Raw genomic sequence first — 17,496 nt, 5'->3', positions numbered from 1 at the left:
GTTTGTGTTCTCTAACCAAGATACGTCTCGTGGCTTGCCCCACTCAACACAAAGACAAAAACAGCTGAAAGTATATGTCTCTATTTTCTAGTTTCTGTGTCTCTTTGATAACTTCTGTGATCAAATGTTCAGTTAGTTCACTCATGCGTTCAATGAATGAACTATCAATGTTATGCCCAGGCTGCTGTCACACTTTTTATCCATTTCCCTTTCTGCAAGGAGTATAAAAAAAAATCCTGTGTACCATTGAAAGACATTTCCATTTTACATGTATGAAGGGATCATTCTGTCAGCTCCATGGTCAGGACAGGAGAAAATAGACAGTCTGTATAAATTGCAATAATCCTCCTCTCTGAGTCTATTATCTGCTCAGGCTAACAAATTTAGATTTCACCCACCAGGACCTCCCCCATCCATCTGTCTGCATGCACTTCTCCCAGCCGAGTTGGGGACGTGTGAATGCCACACTCCATCAAGCATGTCACTTTGTAGATTACACTCCAGACAGCTCCCTAAGACTTCCCCATTACCTCCACATCAAACCCCAAATTAGCTGAACAGATCAGTGGTGGAGCTCTGGAAGTCTGCACTCATTTTTCAGACACATTTTCAGTAGGCACGCTTTTAACCCAACATTACAAGGTCTGACCACTCTTATAGTCAGTGTGTCCATCACAGATTGAGCCGGCTGCCAACATATCTGTGAGGATGATTTTGAACCACAGCTAGCTCAGTAAGTAAAAATTTGGCTTTAGCAAAGAAATGAATAAAACACAAGATGAAGAAAAGTTGCGTCCTGCATTTTCACAAAAATTGATTTACAGTAATTTTGCAGTTTTGTCTTTTCAATCCTATTTCTCTCACACTCTGAGATGCGGCCACAACCTGCTGGACTTTTTGCTCAGTTGTCGCTATGCTGACCTCACAAGCAATCTGGAGTTGCATTACAGTTTTAGACACTTTTACTTCAGTGGAGGAAGTTAATCTTAATATAGGATGAGGCTTTCTTACTCACTTGAGCAGGTGTTGAAATTACATTGTGTTTGCCATCTAGTGGGAAATTGTTTAGGGACAAAGTCCTCGCAACGATGTAGGAAGACAAGTGTAGAAGCTGTATGATAAAAATCTTTATGTCTTCCCCTGATTAACAAGTGTCTTTCCAATGGTTTTTGCCCCTCAGCCCCAAATGGATCTTTGTTTACTTTGTCCAAAGGCGTGTCTGTTTGCTCATTAGCATGATTGGTGAGGTGTGTCAGCAAACGACTGATTTGAGACAGCTCTGCTCCTGAATGGTCATCTGAAGGTTATCCTCTCTGAGTAGACAGTCAGGATTTTTACGCTGCAGTAAAAAAACATCCCTTCTCACAATGATGCTGTATGGGACTGCTGCTTATACCAGTATTGTTTACAATTAAGACACAAGCTTCTCAACATAATCAATACACAATGAGTCAAATAGGTGTCACCTATATAGTGCTCTTCTACTACTTCAACACTTTACATTGTTACTCACATCCACCCACTCACACACACACCAATTGAGCCGGCCGCTGCCATGCAAGGCTGAGCATCCATCCATTTGGAGCAATTTGGGGTTCAGTGTCTTGCTCAAGGAAACCTTGACACATGGACTCAGAGATGTGCAATGTAACTGGAAACCTTGCAATTAAAATATAATCTGCTATATACCAACTGAGCCACAGGCACCAGTCAAGAGTTATTTTTTCTCCTCATGTATCTTTCATATTAAACAATAACAATATTGGAATTTGATCATGCTATTTATTACTGCTTTGTTACTGTTTATCTCAATGATTTGTTCTGTTTTGACCATGATTAAATTGCATTATGACCTCTCTCTCTCTGTGACATGAGTGTGTTTGCTCCACATTGATCTGTAGAAGAGCTAAAAATACATTTGACTCCCGAGGAGCTTGAACAACATGAGGTTGAGCGTAATCTTTCTGCGTTGTTGAAGATTATTTAAAATGACAAAATATCCAACATCTTCTGAATACCTGACTTCTTTGAAAATAGGCCGCACGCTTGTCTTTTCATTTAAATATATTGAAGTAACGAATGTAAAAACTGTGCCACAGACATCGCACTAAACAAAAGTCAACCTGAGATTATCAGATTTTTATAATATTCTCTTTAGTCAGTGCTCTGCTTGCCCTTAGGAAGTCTATTTCTGTGGCATTATTCGATTCAGGGACAAAGCTCAGCATACAGAGCACAGAAACCTGATAGATTGCAGAAGTGAGAGCGGGACTGACACTGACAAAGAGAAAACCAAAGACATAGCGACTGTCTCCAGGCAAATTCCTCTAGGGGAAAAAAACCCCCAAAAACGAGACTCAGTGCTTGAGCAAAACTGGCACTTGGGAAATGTCAGCTGCACAAACTGATGTTCTGACAGCCTTTACGTTACGGTGATCGGACTAACTGTGAGATGTACAAGGTGCAATCTCCCACAATCAAATGGTGTAGACAACTTGTTCTTCTTTCTAGAAATCTATCTGTTTGCTGGGGAGAAAAAAACATTTCCACACCACGAGGTCACAATATCGCTAAAAAATGTATGTCACGAATACAGCTATTCCGTGTGCTCCTCGGCCACCTCCACCAGGAAAAATACAGCTAAAGCTGCTTTAACTATGGTTTCTTTTTCAGTTGATCCTCAACTGACTGGCTTTGACCAGGGGACCACCTCCATTTAAAAGTACTTTGTTACTACATTCTGCTCAACTACTCATCACCAGCTTTCTTTCTTACGGTAGTACATCACAAAATAAATATTAACAGATAACTTCAATAAAAGCTCTCTCTGACATTGTATGAAGAGGTGCTGCATGTGTCTACCACACTGAGCTTGCTCTTTTACGCCAAAGAAGACCTTGAATGCATCTGCATAGAACTTTCGAATTTCGCTTAAGTGACTTGACATCTGAAAATTAGTGTCTTAAAAAGAAAAGAAAAAAAATGCAGCCTGTTCTGCATCTCCCCGTGAAGCTGGCAGCCCAACGCTGTATTCGTTGAATGTCTGTCCAAACTGTCAGTGATGGGACTGTATTTTGAGTTATGCAGAAACTCTTTTCTGACAATGGAGAAGAGGAGATTGCATGGATTCTGCCATGTGTACTTTGTATTGAGTATATATTGTTATAGGAGCACAGTGCTTCATCAGTGAAATACAATATTTGAATAAAGTGGAAATTTAGATTCATGTTGTTTTTTTATTGCAATAAATCATTTAAACGGCCGTATATATGTAATTGATTAAAAGATTGTGATAACTAATTAAGTAAACTGATTTCTCTCTTTCTATCTTTTTTTTCTTTTATTGCAGGCCTACTCCGTCTACGATGAGGAAATTGGTTATTGTCAGGGTCAATCATTTCTTGCTGCTGTGCTCCTGCTGCATGTAAGTAAGATGGTCACTCATTCATACACGCGTCAATCCAGTGCTTTTAATGATGACGGAAAGCTATGCAAACGTTTTCAACTTAATTATTTATTGGAAAAAAGAATCAATGTAATGTAATACAGAAATCATCCAAAATCCACTTCTTGGTGTCAGTCTAACAGTGTGCCCCGTGTGTGTGAGTTTAGAGACGCTCACGTGCGTTACACTTTGACAGCATGAGAGTTGACAGCTCTGGTCTCCATAGATTTTAAAATGTATTTATTTGATGTGGTTGGTCTTGTATGCTTTTGAATGCATTGAATTAACTGGTAAGGCTGGACTAACCATTTGGACAACAGGGCATTTTTCTTTGGGCCCTGGGCCTGAAGTTGACCCTTGACAAAATTGAAGGCTCCCTTATATCATATAAAAAAAAACAAAAAAAACCCACACAGATTATGGCTTATTGCTTCCGCAGCAGCAACAGTCCACAAAGCAGCTTAACAGGAGCATGAAAAGTGAGCTAAAAAAAAGTATAAATTGAGACTTGTATATCTAACATGGGAAGCTTTTATATTGGAAGTAAGTCATCTCGGAAAAATGAAGGAGAAAGATCAGTCAATGCTGACAGTGATACTTCATGGTGGTGTCAAGAAGGTAGTGTAGTGAGCTCCCTATGAGTGCAGGTGAAAGCCGGTGGGAATGAACTGTAGAGTGAGACGTCGACTAGCACATCCAGCACCCTGCGACAAAACCATCAACCTTTAGAGGAGCTTGTATCGTATCATCAGAGACGACCAGTCCATGTGGCTTTGTGCTTCCGCAACATCCTTTGTTATACCTAGATTATACCTATATTCAACCCACTCGTTTGACAACTTTTTATTTATTTTATAGCTCCAGAACAATTTAAATGTATCTACAGAATTTATCCCGTCTTCTGGTTCCATTTACTGCCATGTCCGTAAACCCCTGTTCTATCAAAGCCATCATCATGCATTCATGAGTGGATTCAGTGATTGAAAACACACAGAGAGGATTGGCTATAGTGAAAAAAAAAAAGAGGCAAAATATGTTTTGTTATGTTATGTCTGCAGAGTGTCAGCTGCTTCTGTCTGACAGTACAAAGATGAGCAAGGAGATACTCAGACATGTGGTGCAGGTGATCAAGTTCTTGGCTGCGAGGAGACCACTATCCATAGGAGACAATGAACTGTTGGGCTGAACTGATTGAACTGTTTGACCTATTTGTCAATGGATCCCATTAAAAAACATGGCAACAAGGGTACAGGTAAAACTAAGCCCCTTTATCTCCGCTCAGCTGTTGTTGAAAATCTGTTTAAAAAAAAAAGAAGAAGAAAAAAGGAAGACCTACTGATCCATTGTACATCATGTGCTCCTGGCTCTTTGAATCCTATGGGTATTAATGGTGTAAATGGCTGCTGTAAGGATTTCACCTCTGTTTTTGAACTCCATGTCTTTGTCCAAATTGTACAATACCTCAACACATTGCTGGAATACAGTGTCAAAAGCAACAATGATTCATAGGTGAAAACCCTGTCGTAGCACCAGATGGAGTTGTTGAGAAGACTTCACACAAACTTTAGGCACATCTACAGTGCAGTCACAGATTCATTGGCTGAGTTATCAGACTGAAAAGACCCAAACCACACGTGAGGCTGCGGCGTTGGTTTCCTTAGTAAACCAAATCAGTGTAAAAGGATACTCTCGCAAGCAACAGCTGTTTGTCTTTTACAATCCCTGCATTTGCATGTTTGCAGAATTGGATAAACCAACATGACATTTGCAGATGAATTAGACAATGACGACCATGCTGTATTTCGTAATGGAAGGTTTTCTCTTGCCAATCAAAATGCACCTGATAGTTTTTTTTTCTTTAGTTCACTTGTTATATGTTATATTATTTTGCATAGTTAACTGCTGAACTCTACCAAGTATGAAATATGCAGACGAATTGAGTAATACTTTGTGGATGCTACTTATGACATTGGGTGGGCCTTGAACTGTTTTTCTATTATCAATCTCGCCCTGCATACTGAACATAAAAGATACAGTTTATCTTCCTCTGTAGGTAAAGCAATCATGAAGAATGAAGATATATGTGAAGCAAATCGGACCCCTACCAATCATTCTTTTTCTAATTAACACAATCGAGGAAACATACAATCTCACATGATTTCATCTAACACAGTCGAGATTTGTTGTCACTTCTGACAATTTTCTGTTCAAATATACAAGTTAATGCATCTTTGGAGGTGCGTGTAGTGTTGATGCTGAGGCTGTGCAGAGGTGGTTCACACCAGCGCATGGAGTATGAATTAGGCTTTATGGCATTTAATACTGTAAGTACTCGTATAGGTACTCTGTATCAGCAAGTGGCTCAAGGTTAGTACTCATACTTGTACTCGTCCTTTTAAAAAGTGGTGTCATTGCATCTCTAATTCATATCATGAAAATGATATTCTCCTCCAGTGCTTTCAGTAAATAATGTTAATAAACCAGTAGATTGTAAATTATTTATACGCTTATTTTTTACACAGGAATTGTTCGCTTCCATTTGGAAGGAGAGACAGATGAGTTAACACATGAAGGCAGCGTCCCAAGTGCAGGAGTCAGCAATAGAAGTTTGGTTGAAGTCCAAAAACCAAGGGCAGCAGAGGTTAAAGAGGAGTGAGACTGCGGGGAAGGGAAGAGAAGGGGAAAGGTCAGAAGGAGGTAGTTTCAGGTCGAAGATTCATACAAAAGAGCTATGAGTCTTCTGGAAAGATGTGAAGGAGGGGAGAATAGGGCAGAGCAGGCGGTTATAAACAAGGAGGCTGTAAAGGGGCAGAGGAGAAGGAGAGATAAAGGGGACAGAAGCAGTAAAAGAAAGAGGATATACAGGAGAAGCGGGCGGACAGGTTATAGAGGAAGAAGGAGGGAGAGGTTATGGAGGAGATGTCAGGAATATTAATAGGGTTTCAGACTTACCTGCAGGAGCCCATTCAGCCCCAAACACATACTGTCACTCTGATTAAATATCACCTCCCCCTATCCAAGTGTGTGTTTCTGTGCTAGAGGAGAAATAAACCCATATACACACACAAAAAAAAAATGCTAAGCTTCCTTTCATACCTCTTATCTACATCCTTGCAAACAAGGCACACGCACACACGCACACACACACGCACGCACGCACGCACGCGCGCACACGCACACTACACATGGAAATACATAAAGTTTGTCTCCTCATGTCCTTCACATGTTCACTTCTTTCACACTTGGTCTGTCTACAGTATAAATGGTGTCATGTCTTTCAAGAGTATCAAGTTACCAACAATTCAAATAACAAATGTCGAACTGGTCTGTTTGCCTCAGTCTGCAGCTGCATTGACTGATAAAAAGATATTCTACTTTTCCAGACTTGAATAAATTCTAAACTGTATTATGTTTAATGTGAAATAAAAAAAATATATATATTTTAAATGTTTATTTTAGGCTATTTGTTTGGTTTCAGATGCCAGAGGAGCAGGCCTTCTGTGTGTTGGTGAATATCATGTACAAGTATGGCCTCAGAGCTCTCTACAAAAACAACTTTGAAGATCTTCACTGCAAGTTCTACCAGCTGGAGAGGCTGATGCAGGTCAGTAGTGCAGTTCTTCATAATAGTTACATTAATGTACGTTAGTTTGATGAAAGGTAACATAAAGGATGAACTGGATCATTTTACTACTACTCTAAATCAGAGTGAAAAACACTTATTATCTCTTCAAGAATATATTGTCCTCAAAGTTTATGTACTAGAAGCATGATATCTTTTACTTTAATTTAAAAAGCATTAGGATTTGAGCGAGTTGGAAAAGCTCGACAGTAGTGACGGTAAAGTGAATTGTTTTCATGACTTGGGTTTGAATCAGTTACTCAACAATGAATCAGTTTTCCAAGCCATTTAAGTCAGTCTCCATAAGTTACAGATTTCGACAGACCAGACTTTCTGAACTATAAGGCAATTTTGTAGTTGTTTGACTGGTCATGTGTTTTTAATTCAGAAGGGACTTCTATTTGAAAGTGCATATCATCTGGAACCAGTAGATGTCGCTGTATGACAGCAGAAAGCTGCTACAGTATCACATAAAAACCTCCACATTTAACTGACAGCAAAAACTAAATAATGCTGAAAAGAAAAATCTTCACAGCAGAATTTGAACACAAAAATATAATTATGCAGCACAAAACTGATACAGAGCAGCAGAAAGCGAGTTCAGAGTGTCAGAAAAACATGCAAGGGACTGGAGCAAGGCAGATAAGCTGCTGCTTTGAAAACAAAGAAAGTTAATCGTCGGCTAAAAACACGATGGCCAGGGATGGAGGAACAAATTCACAAATGGGTTCTCTAAAAGTAGCTGCTGGATGAGGCCAAGAAATGGTGCAGTTATATCTGGACATGGAGAAATATGTGTGTGTTATATATGTTTGCAACGTCCACATGATTTTGGAAATTACAGTTCTCCACCCACTCCCAATCCCCGCTGGTTCATTTCCTACTGCTCAAACCTCCGCTTTTAAAACAAGAAAACAAACTGGGACAGTCTCACAGGGAAAACGGTTTCTTTCTCAAATCCATACATATTTGAATTAACTACTCAATAAACTCAATAAATAAAAAGTGTTGACTCAACAAGAAACTACAGTTGTCTTTAAGATGATGATCGCATATCCTATCATTGACAAGGTGTGGGGTTTAGCACGCTCGCTGTAGCATGAACTAGTCAGTGGACAAATGAAGACAATGAATCTTGAGTCAATAAAATGACTCATTGTTTAAAGTCTTGTTCTGGATTTTCACGTCTCTAATCTACGCTGTGGTGGCTACAACACTGTGTCAGAGCATCTTCAAAAGTGCAGCTCTTGCAAGGATTTAATGATCTGCCGTGGTCTTCATCTGCCATAAATGGTCAAAGGAAGCAAAAGCATTCAACTGATAGCTGGGTTAAAGGGGGGGGTCGAAGCTTATTAATACATATACTGTATATGGGATGGAGGCCACAAATTGTGAACTACCGGATCTGCTTCTAACACCTTGGTGAGAGATATGATTGCACACCTTTAAAAGTGTAGTGGAGTTCGTGCACTGACAGGTCAATCCTGTTTTGGCAGAATAAGGGTACAAATACAATATTAAGCAGGTAGTCATAATGATTTGACTGGTGCCTAATATGGATTTCTGTCATGGTGGCTTCACAAACAATTTGAATTATTACATTGCCCATGAGCCTTAGGCACTTTTTCCAGAGAGAAGAAGCCAGTCGGCGGCATAATGAACAATAAACTGCACCATATGGTGTGTTCTTGCAAGCAGGACGTTTAAAAAAATCCCTCTTTCAATGTAACAACATTGCAATCAATAGATAGACTTCACTTATATAGCGTGTTTCTACTGATTTTATAGCCCCCAAAGCACTTTACAATGTTAGTCCCATTCACAAATACCCTCACACATTTGGGGTTCAACATCTTGCTTTAAGACACTTATCGGGGATCGTACCAGCAACCTTCCAATTGAGAGACAGTAGACCAGTAGTTTTTCAGGTTGATCAAATTTATTTCTGAACTGACTTAAGGTGTAGATTTTAGGTGTCCTGAATAAAATATTTGCACTGTATGCTTGATGGATTTTTTGCACCAGTTCATCTTGGGTGTCTCAGCTGAATCCTGCCTCAATGTATTTACATAAATATATAACTCTACTTTTCAAACCTATGGACCAGATATTATGTTTTTACCAAGAAGTAAATTCATGCACATCAAATCCACTCGTTCATGAAACTCCTGCATGTCAAAAAGAAAACAACAAGCTAGATAGTAACAAAAACAAAATGTTGCTCTCACTTTGTTTCTCCAGCCTGTGGTGTTTTTTTAAAAAAAAATCTTTGTTCATTCTGAACACGTTTTCTCTGACACCTTGGACGGTAGCTGAAGATTAATCCCACCACTTAGTGGCAGAAATTGAAATGATTCACCCTCGGGGGGGCACTACAATTACAGCTCAAAATTAAAAACGTTATCAAGTTACTTTGTCCACTTTATAAGTTTGGATGCCATGCAATTCACTTCAGGTGCTGTGCAGACTACTCTCAAGGAACTTTAATTTACACATGATTTGATTTTATAACGCTTTTACTTTTCTCATAACAGACAACCAACAAGCTGTTTAATGCCATCCTGAATCAATGCATGATTTGAATACACTTATAAAGGTTTTTAAATATTCAAGACAGACAAGGAAGGTAATATGGTTTTGCACAGAGTATTATCAGAATTGTGGTTGCCCTTTCATGTTTGCTCTGGCTTTTTTTTTTCTTTCTTTTTTTCTTTTTTTTTCTTTTTTTGGTCGTCAACAACAACAGTCATAAATCAAATGAATGTGATTAAATATGCAGTGTCTCAATAGCAGTGGGGTAAAGTCCACAATCCTTTTTTTTTTTTTTTTTTTTTTAGCTTAAATACATATACAGTACATTTAGGTAAAATTAGTTGGCATGAGGCAAAATTATTATCAAATGAAAAAGAAAAATGACATGTTGAAGGTAGTATATCCCAAGTTGGCCTTATTTCCTTTGATTTTATTCCAATATAACACAATCAAATGGAATGAGTAGAATTAATTAGAACGAAAAAAAAAAGTTGCAATTTGTTTTTGTTGAAATTCAGTTTTAGAATTTAATGTCATGTAAATTTAATGAAGACAAGTCTAGAATAAGCACGGGTGATCAACCATATTTCTAACAGGTATGGCAATTGCTGGCCTATAAATAGAGACCTAGCGAGCTGTCTTCCACTTTCAAATCAATAGCCTCTAAATATCACCCTTCCAATTCTGCTTCCATTGCCTATGCAGCCCTCTGGTTGACACATAAAAATAATTCATCAAATAGGAGGGATGTGTTGATCAGAGAGTAGATCCCTCCAATCTCGGCAAATTATATCCTGGGTGTCATGTTAAGTGTTGGCTGTCAGTGGGGTTTGTATTTGGACTGAATCAATGCTTTATTGATTGAACCTACGCATTAGCTACACCAGTTTCCTTCCTGGCCTGTGTGTCAATCTCAAGTTTATTAAAGAAAGAAAAGAAGAAAAAAAAATATATATATATATAAAAAAAATATGTGTATATATATTTCAGACAAGGAAAACAATGAGCCTGACTGTAGGAACAGTGTTTTACATTCATCAGAGTACATATTATAATCTATGCGAACACTGAACTGTGGTACTGTTATATATAATAGACTGCAGCACTCTACTAGAATATATTGCCTTGTTGCTTGTTACAGATTTGCATATCTTTTTTTAGGAATTAAACGTCCTCTTTTAACAAAGCCTCTTTTCATGTTCATCCACTCACTGGAGGTTTAACAATTTGCATGCTGTATAAACAGCATCTGTGATTATTAGGATGTACTTCTAAATGGTTATGTGTCATTTATAACTTCATTTTGCTGGGATGTTTTTTTTTTTTTTTTTTAGAGATGTTATTCATTTACACAACTTTATTATGGGATATAAATGTAAAATTAAAATGACGAGAAAGCAAGATCACACACGCACACACACACACACACACACACACACACACACACACACACACACACACACACACACACACACACACACACACACGTCCTAAGTACTGTTTTGTCGAACGTTTCTCCTCACTTGGGTCTATCTTCTTGTCCCGCTGCCACAGGAACAACTTCCAGACCTGTGGTCCCACTTTCAGGAGCTGAACCTGGAGGCGCACATGTATGCCTCCCAGTGGTTCCTCACACTCTTCACTGCCAAGTTCCCCCTCTGCATGGTCTTCCACATCACAGACCTGCTGCTCTGCGAGGTAAATTCAGCACACTGCATTTAGCTGAAGGGACTGAAAGGGTATTCATTCGATACAATGAGGATGAATCATCTGAAAAATAAGGTAGAGAGGAGATTGATGAGAGAATTGTGTGAACAAAAACGTAAGGACACAAAAAGATTGGTGGTAGCCACGGGAAGACAATGTGAAAGAGAAAAGTTGGCTAAATGGAAACTACTGACCAATAATTAGTGACCACCACCAAGTAAAGAGCATTTGTGTTAAACCTATGCAACTATTGCATCTGTATTCAGCTCAAACTTCTTAAGGTTCAAATCATAAACAGTTAAATATCAGGAGGATAACTCAACACAATACCAGTCACATATGTGAATTGTTTTTATCTACTATCAAGATCTATGTAAACTCTCAAACTGGGCAGAGTGAGCTTTACAAATCACCACACATGTTCTTCTTTGACATAAAAGAGACATAAAGAACTGACGTAAAGCAGTTCACCTAGATTATTATCAGTCTCGCAAAATATAACAATTTTTATTTGAGGAAACTTCGCATAATGAGGCCAACCACATATGGTATTCGAGAGAGAAACCCAGCAATTCCCCCATGAGCAAGCACTTGACGACAGTGTCAAAACCTCCCACAGCACCAGACTCGGAGGTGGGCGGCCGTCTGCCTCGACCAGTTGGGGTGTGAGGGCAGCTGTGAGAGAAAATATGAGCACTGAACAACAGCAAACTCGACATACTGGGTATGTTGGAGGGGTCAGTCTCTGCAGATCAGAAACATGCGGCCTTAAAGTCAGTTACCTGCAGACAGACGAGCGAGAGGAAAACACATGAGCAACGAGCGAGAAGACACCAAGGTAATGTCATGCAGTCGTGGCACGTTAATGCAACATAGTGAAAAGGAAGAAAGATGCAAACAAATGATGAAACAACAATTTCAGAAAAACTGAAATAACATTGAGAATTGTTACTTTACTGTTTTTTGGTAAAGAAAAATGACATATAATATCCATATATATATATATACACACACACACACACACACACACACACACACACACACACACACATATCATATTAAAAATGCTGCTGAGTGGACTCATGTGCTCACAGTATGTTCTGAAAATAGTGTCCAGTAACAGATAACATGACCCAGTGACTGCCTTAAAACACGGCACCTGAGTACTAAATAATTAGTGTTCACTGATTTAAATATTAACACAAACTGAGATGACCCAATAGAACTGATGCATGTTGAAATATATATGTTTCCTACCATGGTAAACCATCAACTGTCCTGACCTTCACACATATATACCAATATTTATTTTCTTTAAGGATGATAATTATTCAAGACATTGAGTGAGTAAGAACGGGGAACATGCGGCTTTGTCGTCACTTGTATAATGTGTGTGAGCTGATGGAACAAGCACTATCTTCAGAAACATTTTTAATTCTGTCCAACGGATCCAAACGGTTGAAGCGCCGTACCACTGAGATGTACTATTCAGATCATTCAAACTGTGCCAAATGATCACCCTATACTTAAAACTAAATAGCTTTCTATCTGCGATTACTGCTTGCAAAAATAGGATTGAGCAACTTTTATACCCATTTCATATCTCCTCCCTGTGGATTAATTGAGTTTTCATTAACTTCCGGAACGTTTGTCTTTTCCTTGAGCTTTTTATTTACAAGAACGGCAAAGTCAGACCTTCTATGTGTTTTCTTCCACCTCCATCCCTCTCTCGCTCTCTCCATTTCTGCCCCTTTGTTTCCCCATTGGCTTGAGGCAGAACAATTAAAAGTTTCCCAGGTCTTTCTCACCCATTGAGCCGTATGATGAGAGTCTGCCCGTCAAACCAAGACTCTCTAATCTTGCATCCCTCACTGTCTGACTTTTCACAACTCTCTCCATCATCTCATGCCACGTTTCTATTTTCATCATGTTTCTCTTGTTTATCCTTTTACCTATTCTGGCCTTCATTCAATTATTAGGTCTTCTTATTTTTTTTTTTTCCCCAGCACCTGATTTTTATTTCTTTAGTTTTTTCCTCTAACAATCTATTTTCAAATACCTTTGTCAACATATTACTTAAATTTTGTTGTTGCTATTTATTGCTTTCAAGAAAAAGCAGTCCCAAAAACATGCACCGTGGGTCCCTGAACATGACCCTCGGCCCCACCACCTCATCCGAGCGCTACTCTGTGAATTTCCCCAAGAAGAAGAATACGTCGTCTTCCCATATTTGATCTTTTTCCCTATTCTGGTAAATATCATCATGTCAGCCAGATGTTTAGTTGTAATTTTGACCTAATTTTAGTCATTTACAATTGAAATGATTAAAGTAAGTAAATAAGTAAGATTAAAGCAAATATTTCAGAAATGTTACTGTCGCATGAACAAAGTACAATATATTTAAGTGTTGAAAATGCACTTCTGGTGATTTTATTATATCAAACCGAAAAACACTGCAAATCGTAAAAGAAATGCGGTTGGGTTACAACTCGTGATGTGTTTTATTCATGCACACTTCCACTGATCCACAGGCAGTAAAGTACTATGAAGGATAAGAATGTCATCATTCGCGTATCGGATGTATTACTTCCACACTTTTAGTATATCTTGCTTTTAATTTCAAATCATATTTTCCTCTCACATGATTGTTTGATATTGAACTGTTTTTCTAATCGAGTGGAGCTCCTTTCTTCCAACATTTTCTATCGTCCCATATGATAAACTCCCAATAAAACTTTGATTTTTGGTTTTCGTCTACTCTTGTTCTGTTTTTTTATGACTATCACACTTTGAAAAACAGTTTTGTAGAAAATATGTTTGTTGCTGAGACACACAGGCAGAAGCTCGGTTTGTACAGTACAACAATCCCTCTCGTGTCACCAAGGTACATGTAGATGATTCATATAACACTTGTGATTTGCTGCATTTTATTTTAGCAATTGATCACATCTGAACCTTTCTTTCTGGCTCTCAGATCTTCTCTTGTACCCGTCTGCTCCTATATCTCAGTTTGCTGTGCATTCATATAATTCCTTCCCATAATCACATGTTCCACAAACCAGTTTGTTTAGAGAAGATCTTTCACTAGTTTCTCACATATGCCCCTCTTGATCATGCCTCTGCACTGTAGCACCATCTTGAGGCCCATCTTGATGACACCTGGGTGGCGGCAGAGCGCCCCCTCTTTTCTCTTTCTCCAGTTATTTTTAGAGCTATCTGGATATTTTTAGCACAGTGTTGCCATGTGGACTGTTTGTCACAGAGACTAGTGGGACGGGTGTTCCCATGCAGAGCATCAGTATTGCATTCACTTTTTTTGTGTGCCAAAATGACATTAATAACTGATGGTGGGGGGGGCAACTGCCACTTGCATGGATGCGTAGGTGAAATAAAATGCCATGATGTACAGCATGCGGATAAACATTACTTTGATTGATACATGCTGTACATGTTAACATAAGATTCATGTATTTTTTCTGTTATCCATGCCCTGACTCGATGCTTCTGAAACAACAGTGTTTTTAATTTGAATAAATGCCATAAGCTATGGATCATTTCTTTTGGGATGATATTTATTACAGTAAATTAAACCAGAGGTGCTGGATGGACAGAATATTTATTTGCAACAGTGTAGGAATGTGTGCTACATTGTTTTTAAATATCAAAACAGCAGCTCTTATTAAAGCTTTCACACTTCCTTTGTCTGGTTTTCATATAGTTCACTGGCTAAACAAATATGTTTGCATAATATATGTTTTCATTAATTGTTGTGAGTGGTTCAAAACAGTGGTACATTATGCACGGGCAGTTTTGCATCAGACTAGTGACTATATTCAAGCAATTAGCCTCTAAAATTCAAGATTTTAGACGTTTTGATAATTTCATTTATGATAATTTACAATATTTTCTTGAAGCAAATGCTTTGGCAGAGAAGATAAACGATGAGTAATGGAGTAATGGTTTTAAAGCCTGCAGTATCACATGCGCCTCATAGTTTTGTTCGTCAGGTCTCTGTAATAACAGTTATTTCTCCTTTCTCTTTCAGGGTCTGAACATCATCTTCAATGTTGCCCTGGCCCTCCTCAAGGTTAGTACTTGCTTTTTCCAGTCATTGATTTATACATTTTGTGTGTTTACACCCAGTTTGGCTGTTAACATTTGTCTCCCTCTAGTGGTCATATCAAAAACTGCCTATTTGGGGAGAGACGGCTGATTTATTTTGACATGGAGTTATTAACTTAATTGGTGACGTTAAATTGCCCATAGTTGTGAACCTGAATATGTTGGTTGTAACCTGTCCTCACCGCCAGCCACTCTGAATAGAGATGTATAGAAGATGTAAGGCTGGATGATGTTGAATGGACATAGACCAGGGTGGGGTAACTGCGATATAAAGGCTATAGAAATGTCATCCTCACTGCCAATGTAATCACATACTACTTACAACTTTGAAATGACCGTAGTTCGCCAATACTCCGTTAAACCCACTATCAGCCTGAGGGCCTCAAGCAAACTTCTAGAAAAGTAAAAAAAAACTGGAAGGGGCACTGCCAGTGGCCCCTGTTTGAATTAGACGGTGTATTGTTCATCTCAATTAACGTATTTATTACTGAATCACAGTGTTCCAACTTTTTTTACAAATACTTTACAGTTTGTTTTTGTATCCCACAATGTTTTTGTTGAGTACTGTGTATCCCAAGACTTGATTTAAAGAATGCTAATGCAATTGATTATACATTTCCTAACCCTCTTCAACTGGAGTTTAGTATTTATACATTCAATAAAGCCGGTTGCTCAGTTCAGTGCAGCTCATTACTTTACACCATGAAAATGTATTTTTATCTTTCATTCATTCATTCATTCATTCATTCATTCGTTTGTGCCACCCAAATCCAAACGTTGTTTGCACAATATGCAAGATGCAATGCAGTGATATACATACATAAACACATATTCAGGTCATATTGACACTTAGACAACTTGTTAAATGTCGACAGTAAGATATGTTACATCCAAACAAACTCTTAGTGCGAGCAGCTTGGTTAGCTGGCAGCAGGTGAGTGACATGAATGTGTGGAAACTTTATGACACGTCTTTATACAATATCTGAAAGAGAGCAGATCCCGGGCCGTTGAGCAGCTAGAATCCTCTTGGAGACAAAAGTGGGACATTTTTATTTTCCTCAAACTACTATTGATCTCCTCACTTCGCAGTCAGATAAGCGTGATGTCCCATCTTTTATGACTCATGGTGCTGAATTCACATTCAAAATTAGCTCACATTTATGATGGCACGGTAAAAAGTTTTACTTCCAACCTTCCAAAATGTTGTCTAAGATCGATGTGAATTGAAATATTACAAGTTTTGTTGACATTTGTAAATAACTCTGTTCTTAATTTTGTTTTTAATCCCAGTTTAGGGGTGATTGGTTACATGTTTTAGGCAAATTGTAAAGACTTTTAGATAATTAGGATTGTTTTGTTTTTAATGAGTGACACAAAGCAGCCTGACCACATACTGAGCAAACAACCCACCTCAACACTGCCATCAAAACTGTACCCCCGAGGAACCCACTACTTGTAATGCAGTTTATATTGAATATTGACTAAAAGTGTATATGTGCTTGTGATGGACTTGTAGAACATTGCAAGTTACCATAAGGTCACACAAATATTCCAGGTTGTTTGAATATTCGATTGAATGTCTGTTTATTGCAGTTGTGTGCATCCTGCATGCTTTAGGCCTCTCAGTTAGACACAGCTGATTACGATAAATGTTTAAGGTGTGAAGATGCTCCTCAGGAAAGCAACATGGATGCCATGAAGAAATGTAAAGATCATTAAACAATCGTCAAAGGTTCCCATTTCACTACTTTCTAATGACCTTTTCATTGCTAACAGCCTATCTGCATGTTGTTGCTGTCAGAGCAGAGAACTGTTGAATTACTGGCTGTTATGTTATCAGATCTTTATGTGGTGGATTGGATCGATCAGGTTTGGTAAGGACTGTGTTGTTTTATATGTTTGTGTGCAGTTGCTTCAGTGGGAACTTTGATATGCTGGGACAGCCTGGGACAGGAATTGATTCTTCATGTTCATGTGGTGATGCCTCATGTTTTTATCTGCATGTCTTTGATAAAACGGTGGGGGAGTTAGCACCGACCAAAATAGAGACTTATTATTATTATTAT

The 17,496-nt window shown here is 38.5% G+C and overlaps 1 protein-coding gene across 1 annotated transcript in view; it reads left to right on the top strand.

Moving 5' to 3' along the window:
* Positions 1-17,496, top strand: part of rabgap1l (RAB GTPase activating protein 1-like) — a 110,825-nt gene that overhangs the window by 69,377 nt on the left and 23,952 nt on the right. The window contains exons 15-18 of the mRNA XM_080473154.1: positions 3,350-3,424; positions 6,924-7,049; positions 11,154-11,297; positions 15,352-15,393. Of these exons, the coding sequence (XP_080329280.1) occupies positions 3,350-3,424; positions 6,924-7,049; positions 11,154-11,297; positions 15,352-15,393 (387 nt within the window). The remainder of the gene's footprint in view (positions 1-3,349; positions 3,425-6,923; positions 7,050-11,153; positions 11,298-15,351; positions 15,394-17,496) is intronic.

This window comes from Lipophrys pholis, assembly GCF_963383615.2.
Source record: "Lipophrys pholis genome assembly, chromosome: 10".
NCBI classification, from domain to species: domain Eukaryota; kingdom Metazoa; phylum Chordata; class Actinopteri; order Blenniiformes; family Blenniidae; genus Lipophrys; species Lipophrys pholis.
Note: the sequence above shows the minus strand (reverse complement) of the source record. Positions and strands in the feature narration are given on the sequence as shown.